This window comes from Dromaius novaehollandiae, chromosome 2 (assembly GCF_036370855.1).
Source record: "Dromaius novaehollandiae isolate bDroNov1 chromosome 2, bDroNov1.hap1, whole genome shotgun sequence".
NCBI lineage: Eukaryota > Metazoa > Chordata > Aves > Casuariiformes > Dromaiidae > Dromaius > Dromaius novaehollandiae.
In genome coordinates this window covers 52518323-52537586 of record NC_088099.1, presented here as the reverse complement: position 1 = coordinate 52537586, position 19264 = coordinate 52518323, and the positions used below count along the sequence as shown (strand labels likewise).

The window sequence follows — 19264 nt, the reverse complement described above, 5'->3', positions numbered from 1 at the left end:
CTCTTCAGGTCTCTGCCCTTACCTCATCTCTCCCTTCTGCAATCCTCCTTCCCTAACTGCTGATGGTGCATACACTGACTTTAATTTGTGTTTAGTGCCCCTTCCTACAATTTACCTCTTGGATCACTCTCAACGCTGGATGCTTGGAGGGAAATACCTGCATTGTGCCTGGGCTTCACTGCGGTGTGAGTAGGCCATCACCTTTATGCCATCTACCTTCTCAGTGCTGTTACTCAGCTAATTCTGGGTAAGCAAGATGTCCTGGATCTTCCTAGAGAGGCACCAACATCACTACTCTTGGGCTATGTGGGATCTGGAGGCAGGTGTGAGAAAATACCTGTTTTGGGGAACGCACTCCAGATTGCTCAACTCAGGTCTAGGTGTAGCCAGAAAGGCCTCCACCACTGCTGATGTATTTATTTCTCCCTCCCATTCTCCTTCTTAGCTGGCCCTAAAGTCATTTCCCATTGCAGCTAAATGGGCATCTTTGATTAGCATGAATATATCTGGTTGAAACCCTCTTATATACACTGCGTTATCAGACCTCAGCTTCCTCTGGAGTATAAGATAGTTGCCGCCCTTAGAATACAGTAGGTTTGTAGTGCTGTGCAAAAAGAGAGAAATTTTGGCCAAAGTACTGAGAAAATACATTTTGAATTCTGAGCAGAGCAAAACACAGTTCATTTTCAGCCAGAGTCTGCTCAAAACGTTTTGATTTCTTATGATGAAAAGGACAGATGTTTTTCAGAAACAGAATCTTAGATGAATCCTATATAATTGACTTTTTTTTTTTAATTTCAGAAAATAACTGAGTAAATGTTCACAGACATGTCATTTTAAACCGACTGTTTAGCTTTGGCTATCATTTTTTGCACTGCCAGGCTTGCCTGGTCAGATTGCTGTCAGGGAAGAATATTTTCCAAAAAGAGCTCAACTTTTCCATTTCAAAATTTTTCTTTTCAGGAATTTGGTAAAGCACTGAAAAATCTGGTCTTTTAAATACTCGAACAATGTGCAGAAATGCTCAATAAGGAAATACAAAAGGAAAGCGAGAAGTGTGGGTGAAAAAGGATAGAAAGGTAGCAAAGTGCCCCAAGGGACCTCAGACCAATGGCCTGAACAGTCTCCTGCTGTTTTAACCTCCCTATCTCTCATCTGGTTCTTCCCAGCTCAGACCTTTACCTCAGTATGCCACTGTTTACTCCATTTTTAACTCCTACCTTGAGCTCAGGTCGTTATTATTATAAGCACGGGGATTGCTAATAGGTTATTTGCACGGGGCTTTGAATGAGACGCATGATAAACACACCCGCTCCTCTTCCAGCTTTGTATCTTTGAAACGGTCCTTTTCTGGGCTGGCAGAAGGACATCCAGTCACTGAAAGGAGCTGGAAGGCTGCTGCGGGAAAATGCCACGGCGGGGAGTCTGCCGCTGCTGTTGCATAGCACTGCCAAAGGGAGACTGAACGGAAAAGCAACCAAAACCTACCAATAGGCATCACTTCTTTGATGCAGCCAAACTGTTCGTGAATGAGTAGTGGCGAGCTGTAGTACCGTCGAAATCCCTTCGGCTGGAGGGAGAGAAAGTGGAAACATGTGAAGCGCGGCGTTGCCATCACCGAGCCACAGAAACAACCTCGGCTCTTCGGCTCGTGGCAGAACAGAAGCTATTTCTCGCGGTAAAGCGTGGCGAGGCTGGTAATTTACCTCCTGTTGTTGAGTCACTGTGGGGTGTGGAGAGCAGGGATTCATCTGTTTTTTCTGCTGGAAAAAAACTAATTTCCTATACTTATCTGGAAGGAGAAGGCGGGTCATTTTCAGGCCTTCTGTTACTTTTGCCTGGCACAAGTGCGTAGCTAAATAGTTGCAGCAGAAGTGCTGAATCACTAGAGTTTCTAGAAATGTCCACGTAATGTAAGACTTCTACATTATGCTAATGTAAGACTATACGAAGAGTGAATGTGCACTTGTTTGCATTCGCAGAGCATGCACCTGTCCTTTCCCCACGCTAACTGCAAATTCCCATGCTGCCACGGATGCATGTGTGAAACCCAAGAAACACAGAGTCTTTCTATAGAGTCTTCTAAAGTCCGCTGCTTACTGACTGCAGCTGCTGCTGCTTTTTGGTCTTGCAAGGGCAAAAACCTCCCCAGATCATCATCAGATGTCCCCTAAATCCCCTTTTATAGAGAAATGCACTGGAACAACTTAAGCTATACTATTAAAGAATAACATAATATGGCCAATCAAGATGCCTTATAGCACTCTAAGAACTGTTCTTAAAAGATTAAATATTTTCTGTTACTTCTTGATTTATTACCTCAGCTAACAAATATCTCAGTCAAAGGCTGAGCACCCAAAATGATGGTGCTAACACATAAATCTTCAGAAATGCCCTTTAAGCTATTAGGGATTCATGAATGTCCCCTCTGATTTCTAATACTCACCTACTGCACAGGCTGTGAGAACCGCTAGCCACTGGAAAAGCCTCATGAGGATGCGCTTGGTAGCAATATCCTACATCCAGTATACATTATAAAATCATATGGAACTAATTCTATTGCGAGTGAGCAGTAGTATGGATTGAGAAGAAATTAGAGGTTTGATAAATTTAGTTTTTGGAGGAATAAATCCTAGATTCCCCAGCCACACTTGTCCTAAAACAAACTAAATTCAGACACAACACGAGCCCATAAAACTCCCCTGACATTGCTGGGCTTCTTCCTGCTGTAAATCTGACCTCTTCTTTTCTGCTTTTGTGAATTAGTGACCACAAGAGCTGAGGCTGGACTCAAGCATCGTGTGAAACAATTCATGTGATTTAGTATTTGTCTTGTCCCAGACCTGCAGTGAGGTCATTCAGCTCTTTATAGACCAATTTCCCATACCAGAATGCCTCACACTAGGACTATGATGAAGGTTTAAATGCATAAAGTTTTGCCTCAGGTGTATAATCAACAATAATATTTACCAAATACACTTGGAGAGAAAAGGTCTTTCCAGAGGAGAGATGGATTTTCTAGCCCTTTTGAAGTGCATGCCTGCTTTTTTCATTATTGAACACAATATGGGTATTTCTTTTTAGCTCAGATTTGTCTTAGTTACCTTCACTTGGCATGTACTTGTAACAAAACTGAGAACATCTGAAAAGTGAATATATGCAACCAGTTTTCATGTTCCATATGGGCATTTTACCAAATTTTTCTCCAGAGGAAACTAAAGAACCATGTTTCTATAAAAACAGTCAGCAAACTGGGTTAGACCAGCCTCAGATGTAGTGTTCTGCCTTTACCAATATGACAATTTGATGCTCAGAAGGTGATGCAGGTACTAAGGGGCTGTCTGTGCATATGGGGGGCAGGTCTCCTCCAGACCCCTCCTACTGAGAGACTGCTTCAAACCCTGCTCTGTGTCTCCATGAAACATGCTTTGTTTTCTGATTAAGCTGAATTGTATTTTTTAAAAGCTTTAACAGTGGAAAAAACAGTAAAACATAATTTGAAGGATCTTTTTATTTGTTAAACTCCATTGAAATAGGTTGACTAATTTATAGCAGCATCTGTAGACATTTGCACTACAGAGACTACAGCAAGCACAGTTTAAATCACAGGAATTAATTCTGATATTTAGCTAAATTTAGATTATGCAACCATATATTCACATCCATAAAGCACAACAGATTTACATTGTAGCATGCTGCTCAGGTTCCTAAGTAGTAGCAATTGCCCAAATTTATAATAAGCCACCACCTGGCATTACTTTTCCCACCAAAGTGGCGTGACCTGGGTTTGGTTTTGTTAATGCACCAGCTAAATATGGGCCAGAAGGTCATGCACAGAAAGCAAGTGGCTGTGGTGTGGGCTGGTGCCCCCAGCCATGTGGGCTGCCCTGAGCCGCTCACTTACCAGCTTGCCCATGCAGCGCTGCTGTCCAATACTGTCGACGCACTTGTGATGGATGCTCATCTTGCAGGCCTTGCAGCGCAGCCCATGCTTCGCGTTTGTCCCTGTGAAATGCACGGAGACAATTTAATTAGGCAAAATCAATAGTTTCCATGCATTTAACGAATGACCTGAAAGAACCAATGGGGAGGTCAGTTGCAGCAGTGTAAATATTGACAATAGCTTTTATCTTGCCTGCTTTGTTTTATATGTGTACATACATGCATGTATTTTCTTTTCAGCCTCTCTATTTTAGGCACTTTTCCTCTATGCTCTTTCCCAGGCTAGTGCTGCCTTTGGATATATGTTGGATTATTCCCTGTTGGGTCACACTCCTACCAGTGCTGCCTCTGCTTCGTGAGCATCGGTTCACCGGGCCAAAGCCAGCTACTCATTTCCAGGGGCTTTGAGCTGAGTGGTGCAGGGCCCGCAGGAGGAGCCTCCAGCACTGGGGCTGCCCTGGGCAGGCAGCCCATCTGTACACCACCAGTTTTGGTGGCACCGGCAGCACGTGAGCACGCTGGTTGGCAGGGCCTGGCTCTGCTCAGATGCTCATGCACTTTCTGATCGTGGAGTCCTCCCCCAGCGTGGGGGCAGCAGGAAGGGCTCTGCGCGCCTGGTGAGCACCTGGTGTCTCCTGGAGTGGGGTGGCGAGGACACCCTGGGCCTGAAGAAGGCCTGTCCCACTCGGAGAGCAGTAGCTCTGCATTATCTTCAGCATAGACCTCCTCTTCAATGGCCGAGCAAGTCTCTTTGCTTCCAGGCAGGAACAGTCACTCTTATTCATGCACCCCGTAAGACTTCCTGAACTACTCAGCAGCATTTAGGCTGCAGCATCTTTCCCTCCCCCGCCCAGGACTGTAAAAGTGGAATGAGTAAACAACACGCCAGTTCATAATCATCTACTGCGAGAATGAGTACGGAACAAGGTAGGAAAAAAAAAAATCTCTTGACATTTTAAACTGGCCCTCATTACTCAGACATGATAGGAATATTAGTCAGAAGAATCCTGTGTCTGAAAGTGTTCATGCAGCTGTTGGCTATTTGAGTAGTCATGGCCATGTACACACTGCTGATTTAATTCAATGAACTGCTACTTTTGAAAGAAGCACTTCAGGGAAGGGGGCATCAAGTTGGTGACGAAATATGAGCATCGACAGTGCTGCTTTCAGGAGAAGAGGACCCTGAAGCAGCAACTTGCAAGGCAGGCAGGATCCTGAGATGGTCCCCATGAGCTGAGGGCCAGGTGTTTCACTTCTGCATCCCTTGTAAGGTAAGAAATCGGTGTCTTCCACTGCAACCAATGGGAGTGAATGGGGCTGGACTGGACATAGGAGAAAGTTTCATTCAACACAAGTAGTCAATGTCTGGCAAAGAGGCCATGCTCTGCTCTTTGACGGCTGACTGGAGAAGCTGAAGAGGCAGCTAATCCAGACACATTACATCTCCTGCGCTGAAGAGCCCCTCTCTTTCGGAGCGCTGCTTTCCCATCTCCCCCCTCCACAGGATGCTGGAACCCGCGGTGCGCCTTGCTCTTGCAGCTGATGGCTTGCTCACGAAGCAAGGCCCGGGGCTGTGAGGCACCTTGCCCAGTGCTGTGCCCCACTGCCTTGCCGTGGGCCCCCTGCATTGCAGGGTGCACCAAGCACTATGCAGCTGAGCTGGCATGCAGAGGCTCGCACATTGCCACTGGGGTACCCACAGGCATCCGGTCCCAAGCATCGGTTCTCCTAGCAAACAGAGGATTTGCTAGAAAAATATGTGCCTTTTTTTTCCTGTGCAGTTGCACTTGGCTTAGCGTGTTGTGAGTGTGAGGATTGTTTCAGTTATATATTGGTCCTTTCCAGTAACACATGCTCAAACCAATATTGACTTCTGCGGCTTGTGCTTATATTACTGAGGATGAAACGCTGAATCATCCTTCCTGGTGGTCAGTGACCAATACTGAAAGCAATGAGAAAACAGCATGTTGTCTACATTATTTTATTATAGCACAGTGTGGAATTAGAAATGAAAATTCCATAATATTGTGCCACAAATATTTAATGTCACTGTTTATCCTGGGTCTGATCCTCCTCTCAATTCTACTAGTCTGTGCTGGCAGAAATCTTACTTGCGTTATCAAGTTATTCCTGAGATGCAGCAGGAACGAAGGACAGTCAGTCCCACAGTCCTTTTTGCTGACTATTCCAGCCATTTTAATGTTGGCATTACAAGCTAGACATTGGTCTTTACATGTTATAAACATACGATCACAAAGGATACTCACTGGTCAATGTAACTGAACATCCAAATGAGGTGCAAAATAAATGCAAAGTATTTATGCTACCTTCAAAAATCAAGAAAAACAACTCCTTCAGAAAAGATGTCCATGATCATGTGAAAATGAGCTACAATCAACTTCAGAGAATAATCTACAGAAGAGCAACATTTTATATTTCTATTGCTGAATGCCATTAGTTACCTATGGGTAGATAAGTAGTAGTTTCAAAGAGAGGAGAGGTAATTCAGTCATGCACATGAGTCTATGAGAAGTCTTTGTATATCAAAATGAAATTGCTTTTAACTACCAAAAGCTTCAATCTCTAATTCATTGCCATTTCTAACTACTTGGTTTACTGTGTGACTAGGCAGCCTGGATATAATTTGCGTGCATCTCCCTACCTCCCTTTGTGGAATAACCAAAAAGCTTAAAGAAGAAGAGTTCATTCTGTATTCACACTTAACTACCATACCTCAGGCTCTAAAAATGGCATTTCTGCAGAACACTTTTTCTTTTTCCCCCAGGATAACTCTTTCTTCTCCAGTTTCTGATCTCCATCACATTAAATCAAACCTGCTCAGGAAATCATGGCTAAGCATTTCAAAACCATGTGCCAGAGGTTAGACAACTACACGTTGGTAACATGTCTGCCCAAAATGTCCCTGAAATTCAAAGACGAGGTACAGCCACAGATCACACTATGAGAAAGAACAGGGCCACATTTGTTACAGGCAAAAATGAGACTAAGGTTTGATCTGTTGAGTTGGTTTTTGGCCTCACATGTAAACAAGCTTGTTGGCTTTGCAGTTGCCTGAATGGGGCTGATTTTGGAAGGCTTCTCCGCAGCATGAAAGCGGGAAAAAGAAAACAGAACTTGGATCTTACATACAGATCTTTCATGTAGATCTGGAGTAGCCCCATGACTGTAATGGGGTCACACAGCTGTGCTACTATGACAGAAACATGTCATTATGTTTGAAGCAGTTGCACAGAATATAGGAATATTAGGAATACAGAATACAGGAACATCATTTGCAAATAAATTCCCCTGGAGAGCGTGAGAAGGCTAGGAATTCGGTGTGAATATATATTAAATAGAAGTACATAAATGTTGTTCATAGCTAAAAGTATAAATGCCAATAATAATGCTGATGCTAATAATAATAATGACACATTGGGCAGACTAGCTGAGGGGAATTTGAGTAGTTTCACTTATCTCCCATAGGGCACCAGGACTTGTTTGAAGTTGAAAGCCTCTCTGCCGTCTGCTTGTTCCCTCTGGGTTAATCTTTCTGCAGAGTGAAGGATGGGGAAGGGGAAAAACAGGGCAAAGGTGGAGACGGCTGCCACACTACCCGGAGGAGGCAGTGTTCCTGCAGGACTGGTGAAATCTGGAGTGATAAAACGTTCCCTGCGAGGACTCCTGGTGAACGCACTCCTCTAATTGCCTGCAGGCTTGGTCATCGCTCTCTGCTTCCTGCCTCCTAAATAGCTGACAGTCTGATTGCAGGCTACCATTTATTCCCATTAGCAGATATGCCTCTAAGCCAACCTTAAAGCACAGCTGGAAGCAACTGGTATAAAGTACTCACTAAAATGTCTTTGCCTACCAGAAACATGCCAGTCATTTCAATTTACGGTGCATCAGAAACAGAGGAACAGAGTCTTAGCAACGAAGCCAAACTTTGAGCACCCTAACTACTTTTTGCTCTGGTTTTCTTTCAGAGGAGGAGGAGACCAACAGCTTTGGTGGCATCTCTGTTATTACCTTAAAAAGTAAACATTCCTCCCCCCCCCCTTCTCGAAAGGCACTTATTAAGGTTACTGAATCAAATTGTTAAATATTGAGCATGCCAGAATGAAGGTTCTGCAATCGAATGATGTGACTGCTGCTATTTTTATGCTAGGCACTCTACTTCATTCAGCAAACAGGGTGGACAGTGTTCAATGAATGGGCAGCTCTGTTCAGTGCTTCTTTTTTAGCTTCACATTCAGTGTGTGTCCTCATGCATCACCTCCCAAGTATCGTATTAGTCTCGTTCCTAATACAGGATGATTAATAGCCTCATGGGCTTTCCTATGGGCCTGTTGTCATGGTCCCTTTATGCCTCGCAATATGAGCACATTTGACAGAACTTGGACGGCATGGCTCCCAGGTGAGGGAGTAATGGGCAAAACTGTCATGGGTGTCACTATTAGTGACAATTTGGCCCCGAAGCGGGTGTCTAAGTTGCAAAAATTACAAGCTGCCAAAATTGGGGTTTTTGAAAGGAAGATACTAGACACATTTAGCTGACTTGTAATGCCCATTAACATACCTGTCGATTTAGTCATGAAATTCATGTGCTTATAAAAACACACACATACATGCATGTACACATACGTGCTCTGCATCGTATCTGTTAATATACCTCGCAATGGATAAAGACTGGTATCGTTTTGCAAATGAAAAAAATAAAACTGCATAAGAAACAGTCCTATTTCATATGAGTGTTTTGCTGTCAACAAATGAGGGAATTTCACATCAGGATACCTGAGCAGCTCTTAAATAAACGTGCAAATTAGGTTCTGTCGCAGTCATTTTCTTCAGTTACCAGCTAACATGTTCAGACATCTGGCACTGGAAGGTCACAATGTTTTGAGAAACAGGTCGTATTTAATAATACCTTGCTAGAAATACTCTATGACTGGGTCAGCTCCCATTTGAATATCTAAAACAGGGCTAGGTCTTTCAGAACTGCCACAGAAAACTGAGTCTTAAACTGTTCTGATAATCTGACCCTAAATACTACAAGAGCACGCACTGCATCACTTTTGTAAATCTAAGCCTTTTTTGGAGGCAGCCTAAATGGGAACAAAACGCCTGAATATAGGTGAATGGGAAGATCTGCAGGAAGAAAGAGACAATGGAGACAGAAAGGGCAAAATTCGATTCCAGGTCTTAATATCTGTCTCTCTCATGAAAGTAACTTGGTAACTATTCCATATTTCAGGAAAATTACATTTATCCTAAGGAATGTAGATGAGAATTAGGTTTGTCACATGCTTGCAAAGGGAACCTTTATCATCCTCTTGGCCAGCATAATTTTGGCCATGACATTGTAGGCTGGTTCTTTATGCCTGCAGTTTGAAGATTAAAGATTGATAGCCAATGAAGGAGAACGACTTCTACAGCCTAGAGAAATTTGAAAGGAAACTGCAAATATTGGTAACAACATGACATTATGCTGACTGCATGAAGATAACTGTATTAGGCACTCATGTCGAAGTAAAAAAAAAAGGAAAAAGGGATAAAAAATTTGGATACTGCCATGGGAGAGTCAGGTCTATAACAGTGAACAAGAGAGAGAGTAAGAGAAGAGAGCGACGCAGATCAACTGCCACCTCCAGCTAATCCAGCTGTGACCCAACTGCTATTTTTTGTAGTTCCAGCTGAGAGGAACGTGCCAGTCAGAAATTGTTTTGATTTAAAGCTTTGATAAATAAGTACATTTAAAATTACATATTTTCCATAGAACTTCAACTTCTGCTGTGGGAGGTTGATAAAAATAATGACTGCCTTGCTCCTTTCTCCCCAAGCACATTTGGAATTGTCACAGGAAAGCTGTCTCTGTGCCAGAATATACGGGAAATGGAGAATTTTAAGAAAGCTGGGCCAGTACTGTAGCAGCAAGGGGTTTGGGATGTCACTTTAGAAGGAGAAAGAGAAGTCTCTCAACTGAGACTGGCTTCTCTGTATCCACCTTTTAGCCTTTGCCCAATCTCTCCCCCACAGTCTTCACATTTTTAATTAATTCTTTTTGCTTAAAAGCTCTGATGCTGAACGGATGAAGACTATTTTTAAAAATTCCTCTATGGCTACTTCCTGTCTGCTGCTGGCTGCTATTGGATAAATGCTCGTCCTCCTTCTCCCTCGGCTGTGCCCGAGCTGGGGACAAATCAGAGAATGGTATTTTCTACACAGGACATCCACCCCTCTAAAGTTAAAGAAAACATGAACCAGATTCCCCCAAACGTGATGTTAGTAACATATAGTGATTTTATCCTTAATTTTGTTCTTACTGTAAGAGCTTCCTTTGAAACGCTCAACTGATATTACTATACCTGTGACAGCACCAAATACCACCGTATGGTGCTACTGAAATTGCCTCAAACTCTCATTTTACCTACTCACCTGGCCCCTCAATTTGCTGCTCTTGTCCAGCCGCTTTGTGGTGTTAATTCTGCCGTCAGGCAGGCTCCTTCTTGCACAGCCCTTTCCCCAGCCCATCTCCTGCGGGCCTCGTCTGCCAGGTGAGCTGGGACCTCCTTTTCTCTCCCTTCCTTGACCTTCACTGGCTCTCCTCTCTCCCCCTCATGAACTGATCCCTTCATCCACCCCATACTCGACACCCTCTCACTTCATTTTCCTAACCGATGCCGGGATCCTGCCATCTGCCCCAGATGACGACACCTGGCTCCCCAGCTGGCCGTCACGCGAGCTGTAGATCAAAGCCCAATTCAAGATTTCCCAGCCAATTTAAATTGCTGACCACTGAAAGTCATTGCCATTCAAAGCCTGATTGATAGTTCAAGTTGATGGCTGCACAGTTATTAGATGAGTTGACTGATACATAAATATTCACCTCATGTAAAATTACCAGTATCATTAACAATCTTCCTAGTGTGTTTTCCACTGACAGACACAGAACTGAATGATTTGTTCAAAAAAGTAATAAAAAGGACATAATCGCTTTGTGGTCTGATGTGTATTGTTCCTAGCTAGCCCACATATAAATAGATTATGGCAGCTCTTGGCATCTCACTTGGCACAATTCAAAAGGCTCGATTCCCCTTTTTTTAAGAATATAAAATTACGCTTTACAGATAGCCCTCTTTTGACCCAACTAGATGGTCTACATTCATTTGAACATTGTCACAAAGGCACTCTATGCATGGATACCAGACTCAAAGAATGAAAGATTTCAAAACATATAAAGCAAAGTAGGCAAAAATCTTATTTAGGTGATTTTTCATGTACAATGGCAGCCTGGAATTGACTTTATAGTTTTTACTCCTTTAGTTGGTATTTTTTTACAGCTAAATCTGCCAATTCAAAATGTGCAGAGTTGTGGGGAGGCTGAAACACTAACTCCTCGGGAGAGGGGACACTGGCATGTCCAACAACATGTAGAAGCTAACACTCGAGCAGGAACCGCTACGTCTTGGCCCAAGCCACCAGTCCTGGACCCAGCACATCAGCTGGTTGGAGTGAGTGACCTGTTCACCCTGGGTCCATCTTGAGTCAGTCTAACCCAAAAGGGGGGTGGTGAGAAGCTTTGATTCATATGTCTGCATTTTGTAGAATAGAACTTGATATCCACCCACTACACCTCTCCTGTCAAGTTAATAAATTTTGGATTATATGTCACTGGTGTGGTTCTGTTCAAGTGGCCACCCCACCCAATTTCTTTGGGACAATATCCAATGTTGAAATAGCAAGAAAAGTTGCCATGTATGCAGGCAGGCTAGAAAACAGTGCATAAAATTAGAACTGACTTCCTAGTGACATAGTTTTCTTTAGAAACAGCATGCTGAGAAGAAACTGAGGCATTAATAGGAAGGTTTTTCTTCAAGGCTTGTTCCAGAGAAGAAAAATATCCCTGTTAAAATGAGGTCCTTTCTAATGTCATGATTTTAAATCATATATATTAGCAAAAGAGAATGCCTTTATTCCTGTTGCAGATCAGCTTTATAACTTCTTTACAAAGAATTCACAATGCTCCCAACCTTTTTATTCTGTGGTTCAAGAACAGTGAAACTTACTTAAAAGGCAAATAGGCCTTTCCTGTCTTCTTGCCCCAAAGTGATTTTCATTCTTAATGTCTGGTGATCAGAAGAGGGTGAAACTCACTGTCCTCTACTCGATAAATCAGCCACAAGACTTCTTTGGCAATGTACTTTTCAAATATTCAGCAGCTTTGCTATAAATGTCTGTCCCTGAAAGGAAATATCCACCTCCATATTTCTTAAAATATTGTCTTGTGTTTTTGATCATCTAAATGTTAGTTAAGATGCAGGAAGACCATGATAAATAAACTATGAGCTAAATGTATTATTGAAAGAAAAAGACCCTTGTCCTCCGAAAACCAAACACAATACATTGTATCTAACATTCTTTGCTCTAAACAAACTGAGGATGATATGTCAATAACAGCTACTATTCCAGACAATTGCTGGCACTACTGAACCTGTATTTGTGGGTCTTTGCACTGTGCTGTTTTGCCCAGATGGCAAACTTGCCTGTGGGGGCTGAGGCTGATTCCCTCCAGTGATGAAGAGGGTCCTGGAACTGCATAGACGAGGGGACATGGAAAGATTAAACCTAGCTTGGTGGCCCGAGGAAGGACAAGCAGGTATCAGTGGCTGGTCTTGGTCTGAATAATATTAGCACATATGTGTTTAGTAACTCTTCTTGAGACTAAGATGAGGAAAGTCAGATTTCAAACCGGGCCTATACATTTGCAAACATGATTTATTTGCACCTGTGTTCTTATAAGTGTCGAAATGAAGAGTCGTTCAGTTATGGCTTGTTTCTTTCTGTGTTTTGTGACACTTTGAAAAAGCAGCTGAATTTTCTAGGGCAACTTATCTGTGCAGAACCTGTGATCTTTTAAGGGCCTTGCATCAATATAGAGGAGGTGGAAAGCAGAAAACCAATATCCCAATAACGACTAAGCTGCAAAATGAAGAGCAGGGCTCTGGCCTTGCTGAAATGCAATGAAGAGTTACAGAACAGAAGAACAGTCTGCCCTCACTTGTGGCAGCAAAAGATTTTATATCCTCTCTGCTCTGCTAATGGCTCTTAACATTGCGTGTTGCTTACGGAGCTCCATTATCAATGGGCTTGAAATGAAAGGCTCTTACGTGCCAGAAGACTAGGACAATCTGACTATAAAAGGTTGTTTAGTTTAAAAAAACCTGATATGTAAACAGCCAATTGCTCTCTGGCCTTCTGCTGTTTCGAACTTACTGAGTTTTTGGCTCTTCTCAAGTGGCACAAATGCTCCCTCATCAAAGCAGCTTCTCGGTTGTGTACCTGGTCTTTGTTAGTGCAGACAGACTGCCAGTGCTTGCAGCACTGAAAAATGAGAAGCTGCTGCATAACTTACCATTGCCACTCTTCCCCTCCCTTCATTTTTTTGCCTCTTTCACAGTAGCTGGCGACAGAGCTGAAAAGTGCAGTGCCAGAGGATAACCACCTATATCTACGCTGAGTACTTAGCATGTGGTCGCACACAGGCTTCTGCTCTGAAGCCAGTTCTGCTCTTTGATGCACATGTAGCTGGGAAGGACATTGTCAGAAGTTGCAGGTGCCAGTGACAGCAGGATTTGGTCTGAACGGAGATGACTCAGGTTATCAAAGTAGCGAGAACTGGGCAGCCTCTGAAATACCAGGTTTGTGGGATCTGTTTTCAGAGAAATTATTCCTACAATTAGTGATAATGTTTTACTTCTGTAAAATCAAGGTGTTTCAATTTCTTTTCCATAGCAAATCTGAAATCAAAAATTGAAATATTAAATGGGGAAAAAGGTTCAAATGAAAACTTTTAACCCAAGCGCAACAATTGAAGATCCTGGAGATCAGGGAGATGAGTGGAGCTGAATGCCAGGGGATGCCCAGGGACTTTGGCTGGTGACACCAGAGACTGGTGACTGAGAGCAGCAGCAGAGGACAAACCATTGTGACTTTCTGCTCAGCCTTCCTGGACCAGCAGAAATGTGGTCAGACCTAAGGAACATAAGACTGTGGGGGAGTGAGCAAGCAAGTGTATGAGGTAACTAAGTAGGGTAAGAGCTCTAATCTCACTGGTTCTTAAACAAAACCCAGTGTCCAGATCACTGTGGGTTGGCATTCACTGTCTCACCTGTGACAGGTGCTCAGAATCATTTCTGGATTTTTTGGTTAAGAATTAACCTGAATTTTCCAGATGAGGCATTTTAAAAGAGCATCTGTGAGAAAGGCACCCAAATCCCATCAAAGTCCAAAGTCTTGAACTCTCTACTGCTCTTCAGAAAAATCTCTGTTTCAGCTAACAAAGAATTTGATGCTCTGGGAGAACACCACTACACATTTCAGTCTGCCAGAGCATGTCATCAGCTTGTTACAGAAAACACAACTGTTCATCAAAGGTTGTTGCTCATCTGCTGCTCTTCAAGAGGCACCATCCTGTATCCGCTCTTCTCATGACATTTGAGATGCATCGTACTCAGTGGTTGTTTGTCCCATCCAGAACTGAATAATGGAAAATTGACTTCCACACTTAGCTGGGTTGAGGGAAAAGGTCATAGCAAAATCTCTCAAGCATCTTGGTATAACCTCTCAGTTTTTACTAGCTGTAACAAACCCTGCACAGCAGACAAAAATCACATTGTGTACCTGTGAGCATATGAGCAGATGAACCCCTGAGGATGCCAATATTCTGCCTGTGTGCTTACATGGGAAGGTAAAGTATCGCTTACACAAATCCCTGTGCTTCAGAAAAGATGTAGGCCAGCACAGACTCTCTTCCAAGTGTCACAGCTCTTGGGATGTGAGCGACTGCTATGCTACTGAGAGGTGTGGCTAAAAAAACCAGGCAATATTTGCAGGTCAAATACAAGTTTCCTTATCAGTGTGACCAGTCCTCATCTGGAGAGATCTTCCTAAGCATTCAGTCTATAGTGTCTCTTCTGTGATTGCCAAGGAAGCCAACTGGGGAAATACTGGCCATGGCTTTGCAGTTCACACTGACTCAAGGGTTATACCAGCCATATCCCATTTCCTGTCTTGGCTGGGAAGGTGGAGTTGTGGGGATGAAGACATAGCAATCTTCTTTTTTTCTTCCATCTCTTCTATTAAGCAGTAATATTAAGCATTCTAGTAGTCAAAACAAAATATTTTTCAGGATACTGCCTGTATGTTATAGAGGAAACTATAATGTAATCACAATCTACAACCACACAGAGTGTCTTCAGAATTAGAAACCAGGGAGGGGATCAGTGTGAGTGGAGCATCCTTCAGCGTATAAGATAAACTTTCGTCAAAGAGGAAAGACGTTATAGATTGTGTGTACCTGGCAACCTAGACTTTACCTAGTTTAGCACTGATGATTGTTGAACTTGCATCTACTTGCATTCATATTATAAAAGCAGAAAAAGGCCAGTAGAGGTGATAAGTCTCAGCATGCAATCTCTGTGTGAGCCACAGGGACACTGCTCTGTAAGACATCCTTCTGCAACAAGTAGACAAGCAACTATGGCCAGTCATTTTACTGTATATGATGTCAATGTTCTGTTTTCTCACAAAAGTATTTCTACTAATTGCATCATTTTACAGCTTCTACAACTTGTAGTAAGGTGAAACTCCTAATAATTTTCTCTCTAGATGACACTTACATCAGCTATGTGGCAATATAATTATCCATATAACAGTGACACTTGGGTAGACAAAAACTCTATGTAGAAAAACTCTATGTTTTTACTAGAAGGCCATTTTCAAAGAAGATGCATTTAATTTGCTTATCTGGAAACACCTAATGACCCATCTGAGCTTGAAAAGTGTACCTTGTAGGACATTAAAAGAAAAAAAAACCCTTGAATTCTGCTTCATCTCAGATCAACAAAAAAGTTTAAGATTACCATTATATTCTTCTCTAGGGCTGGTCTTAGGAGCAATTGCTACTACTGAGTGGTCATGGGGACAGGAAAAGAACCTAAAACAAACATTATTTCAGTAATGGTGGTGTTTTTCAATGTCATTTTTAGTCAAAACCAACTTATCTAACATGACTTTGAAATACTCATTGTAGATGCACTGCCAAATTTTATTGTTTTCCTTCTAGTTAAGCAGCAAATGTTGGTCAACATCTTTAGAGGTTTTTTTCACTAGAGATTAACTGCAATTTAATATTAATCAAAATTTCCCCAAATTTGCAGTGATTTTGAAAAAAAATTATCTAGCAACAAATGTGAAACATGCTTGATGCTGTTCAAGGACAAATTAGAATTTAAAATATATTTCCACCCTCTTTTCTTGGCTAAGCAGTTCCTGATTATCCAATTTACTGATAATATTCTTGCCTCATCTCAGAGGAAGAAGCCATCCCAGAGGATAACCAGACTAAATGTTTGCTTTTTAATAATTACTTTAAAGTATGTTTAACTCCTTATTACCAAAGAAAAATATTAATTTCATGCAGGGATAATCTGTGGCCCTCTTAGATAATTTACAAATGTGGGGTTGCATGAATTGGATATTGTTTGTCATGGTTAGAAAAAACAGGAGAGGTACCAATGAAGCACATTGATATTATACATAGTGTGTGTTTTTCTACCTTTCTTTCTATCCATTCATCCACATTTTATGTATTATACTGTGCAAACTATCCAGTTCCTGGGAAGTTTACAAAGAGACCAGATGATATTGTCTATTCCTGACTAGTGCCTAACTAATACCAGGCTTAACTGTATACTATGCGGTTTGATTAATGTAGCACCTAACTTCACACTTCAAGAAGGCTCTTGCTTAGCTCTTGTATAGCTCCTGTTACAATGCTCCTTCCAATAGTGGAAAGTTCTATGCTTATTAACTCAGTTATATATAAGGGAGTTATTAACTCCAGAAAGAAACCCTAGGAAGAGCCAGGCTCAATTTCAAGCCAATATGTATGTTAAAATTATTATTTTGCATCAATTTTCCACAGTTGCATGTTGAAAAAATATAATGTTTATTTTCCCTAAGCTCTTGCACAACAAATCAGAAGAGGCTGAAGTAACTCTCGCTCACTCTGATTCTCAGACGTGCTAGAAGATTCAGGTGCCCAGATCCATTCAGTATCAGGTGGAGCGAGAACTTAAATCTCTTCCGGAAGTGCATTTACTGGGGGGAAGAGACAGGGTCTTTAGTCCATTTAATAACATATATGATGGCACCTGGTAGCAGTCACTGACAAAACTGTGAAACTGTCCTTTTCCCTCACAATCAAAACAAAATGAGGCTGGATTCAGCTGCTTTTGAAAACCTCTTTCCAAATGGAAATTTGTTGCCCTCTTGCATTAATAATAATAACATGAAATATTCATAGACACAGACACACTATATTACACCGTAGTACTCTACCAACTGAGAAACAGATCTGGGAAGGCTCAGCTGTGACTGCACAAGCCCACCCAAGGGGTGGTCACCAGCTCTCCTCTGCAAGCTGTTCCAGAGGGATCTCCTCCCCACCAGTGGCCTTCCCATTCTCTACAGGAGACAACTCCCTTGTTGCTGTGATGGCAACCCAGTTTTTTCCCCCCTGGGGCTGAGAGATGTCATAGGGACTGCAAGGAGGAGAGGGCAGGGATGACCACTGATTGAGTAACAGTGTTCATTATTTTTTCCTTTAGCCTGCAAGAAAACCCTGGGCAAATAAAATTGGATTCATTTTGAAGAGCTCTGGGGGAGACCTTCAAACTTCCATAGCCCAGGGAACAGCTTCAGTTACAGCTGTGCTGCCCCACAGGATTTCTACCTCATGTAGATGTCAGGCAGCGGTGACTAAACAGTGACTGTATCTCGTATTCTTGTCTACCTGGAAAAAGTCACATAAATGTAGGCTCTAGATCAAAAAAGAGTGTTTATTATTTGCTTACTTACTTAATGCAATGAGGAAGCAAGCTTAAAAAAATCAAGAATACTCTTTATGAGGGAGCCAACCAGGCTGGAGACAGAATGTACTGATGTCATAGTTTCTGTGAAGTTTGTTATATTTAATAAACAACCACATAAATTACAGTTATATAAACACTCCCTCAAATTATGGAGGTTTTCTATTACTTGCTGGTTGCAATCACTGATAGCCTGGGAGAAGAGGTACAGATGGAGTGACATGCGAAAATGAGGGACGATAACTCCAATCCAGATTTCTTTTTTTCATTCTAGCATTGGAAAAGCTAAGCCAGTTTACCCACTTTGCGCCTAGCTTTATGGAGAATGCTGCATTACAACTTTGGGGGTGAAGATAGCTGAAAGTTCTAATAACCGCAGCAGCATAATATGGCTGGAGTGTTAAATAAAGACAATATATGTACATATACATAAAATAAATACGAAGTGTTTCTAATAGACATGGTCGCAGAGAAGTATTTGTGACACTTTGAATTGGTTAGTGGAAACGCCTAAATTACTGCTAAATTGCTGAAAATAAAGTGGTAGGAATGGATCAATACTCAAAAGCTAGCATAGTTTCACCGCTTAAGTGCTGCTCATTAGTTGATTGGAAGTCAACTATGCTAGGGGACAATTATTGGTTTTACTTTTTTTGTTTGTTTGCTTTCCACAGGTTTCTCTGGCTGGAGCCTAGTTAGTTCTTTGAGAGAGGGTATCAGATTATTTACTTCTGGGGCTGCAAAGAGACTCTATATCCCAGCCAAAGGCTTAATTGCCCTGAGACCAACTATAAAAGCATATATCTCAGGTACCTAGGCCACAAGGATAGTCTGACTTTTCTAGTTCATGTTTTAAATTAAATTCAATGTCTACGTTGCCTGCTGACCATGGAAAACCATGACAACATGCAATTTTTGAAAGGTGAACAAACATCCATCCAAGGATAGATTACTTATATGCAATGTTTTAATGAAAAATATGCTCATCTTGTCCCTGCATTTATTTGTAGTCTTGCTGCTGCGGATAGTCCAAATATTACAAAATATCTGAAGATAGCGCAGTGATGGAATGAGCCAAAAGAACCTGTTTTGGACAATTATTGGTCATTCCAGACCACAGTTCTGTTCGGTCTGTCTGAAAGTTTATTGCATTGTAACATGCTTTTTCAGGCAGAGATACCCCAGCATATATCTCAATAAAACAGGTGCATCTCAGAGTTTAGGTTAAGCATGGAATGAAACCTTTAAATATACCTTACACATATATATACATATGTAATATGTATACATACACACACACAGAAATATACAGTGATGTTGTTATAAAAGAGTGACTATTTCCTTAAAACACTCTGAAGGACTGACTTTCATACCAGCTATTTTTAAAACCA

At 41.9% G+C, this 19264-nt stretch overlaps 1 protein-coding gene across 1 annotated transcript in view; it reads right to left on the bottom strand.

Moving 5' to 3' along the window:
- The window catches only part of STAC (SH3 and cysteine rich domain), a 70352-nt gene that overhangs the window by 22051 nt on the left and 29037 nt on the right, over positions 1 to 19264 (bottom strand). Inside the window, exons 3-4 of the mRNA XM_026101359.2 lie at positions 3905 to 4005; positions 1489 to 1570 (exon numbers count right to left, since the gene is read on the bottom strand). Of these exons, the coding sequence (XP_025957144.2) occupies positions 1489 to 1570; positions 3905 to 4005 (183 nt within the window). The remainder of the gene's footprint in view (positions 1 to 1488; positions 1571 to 3904; positions 4006 to 19264) is intronic.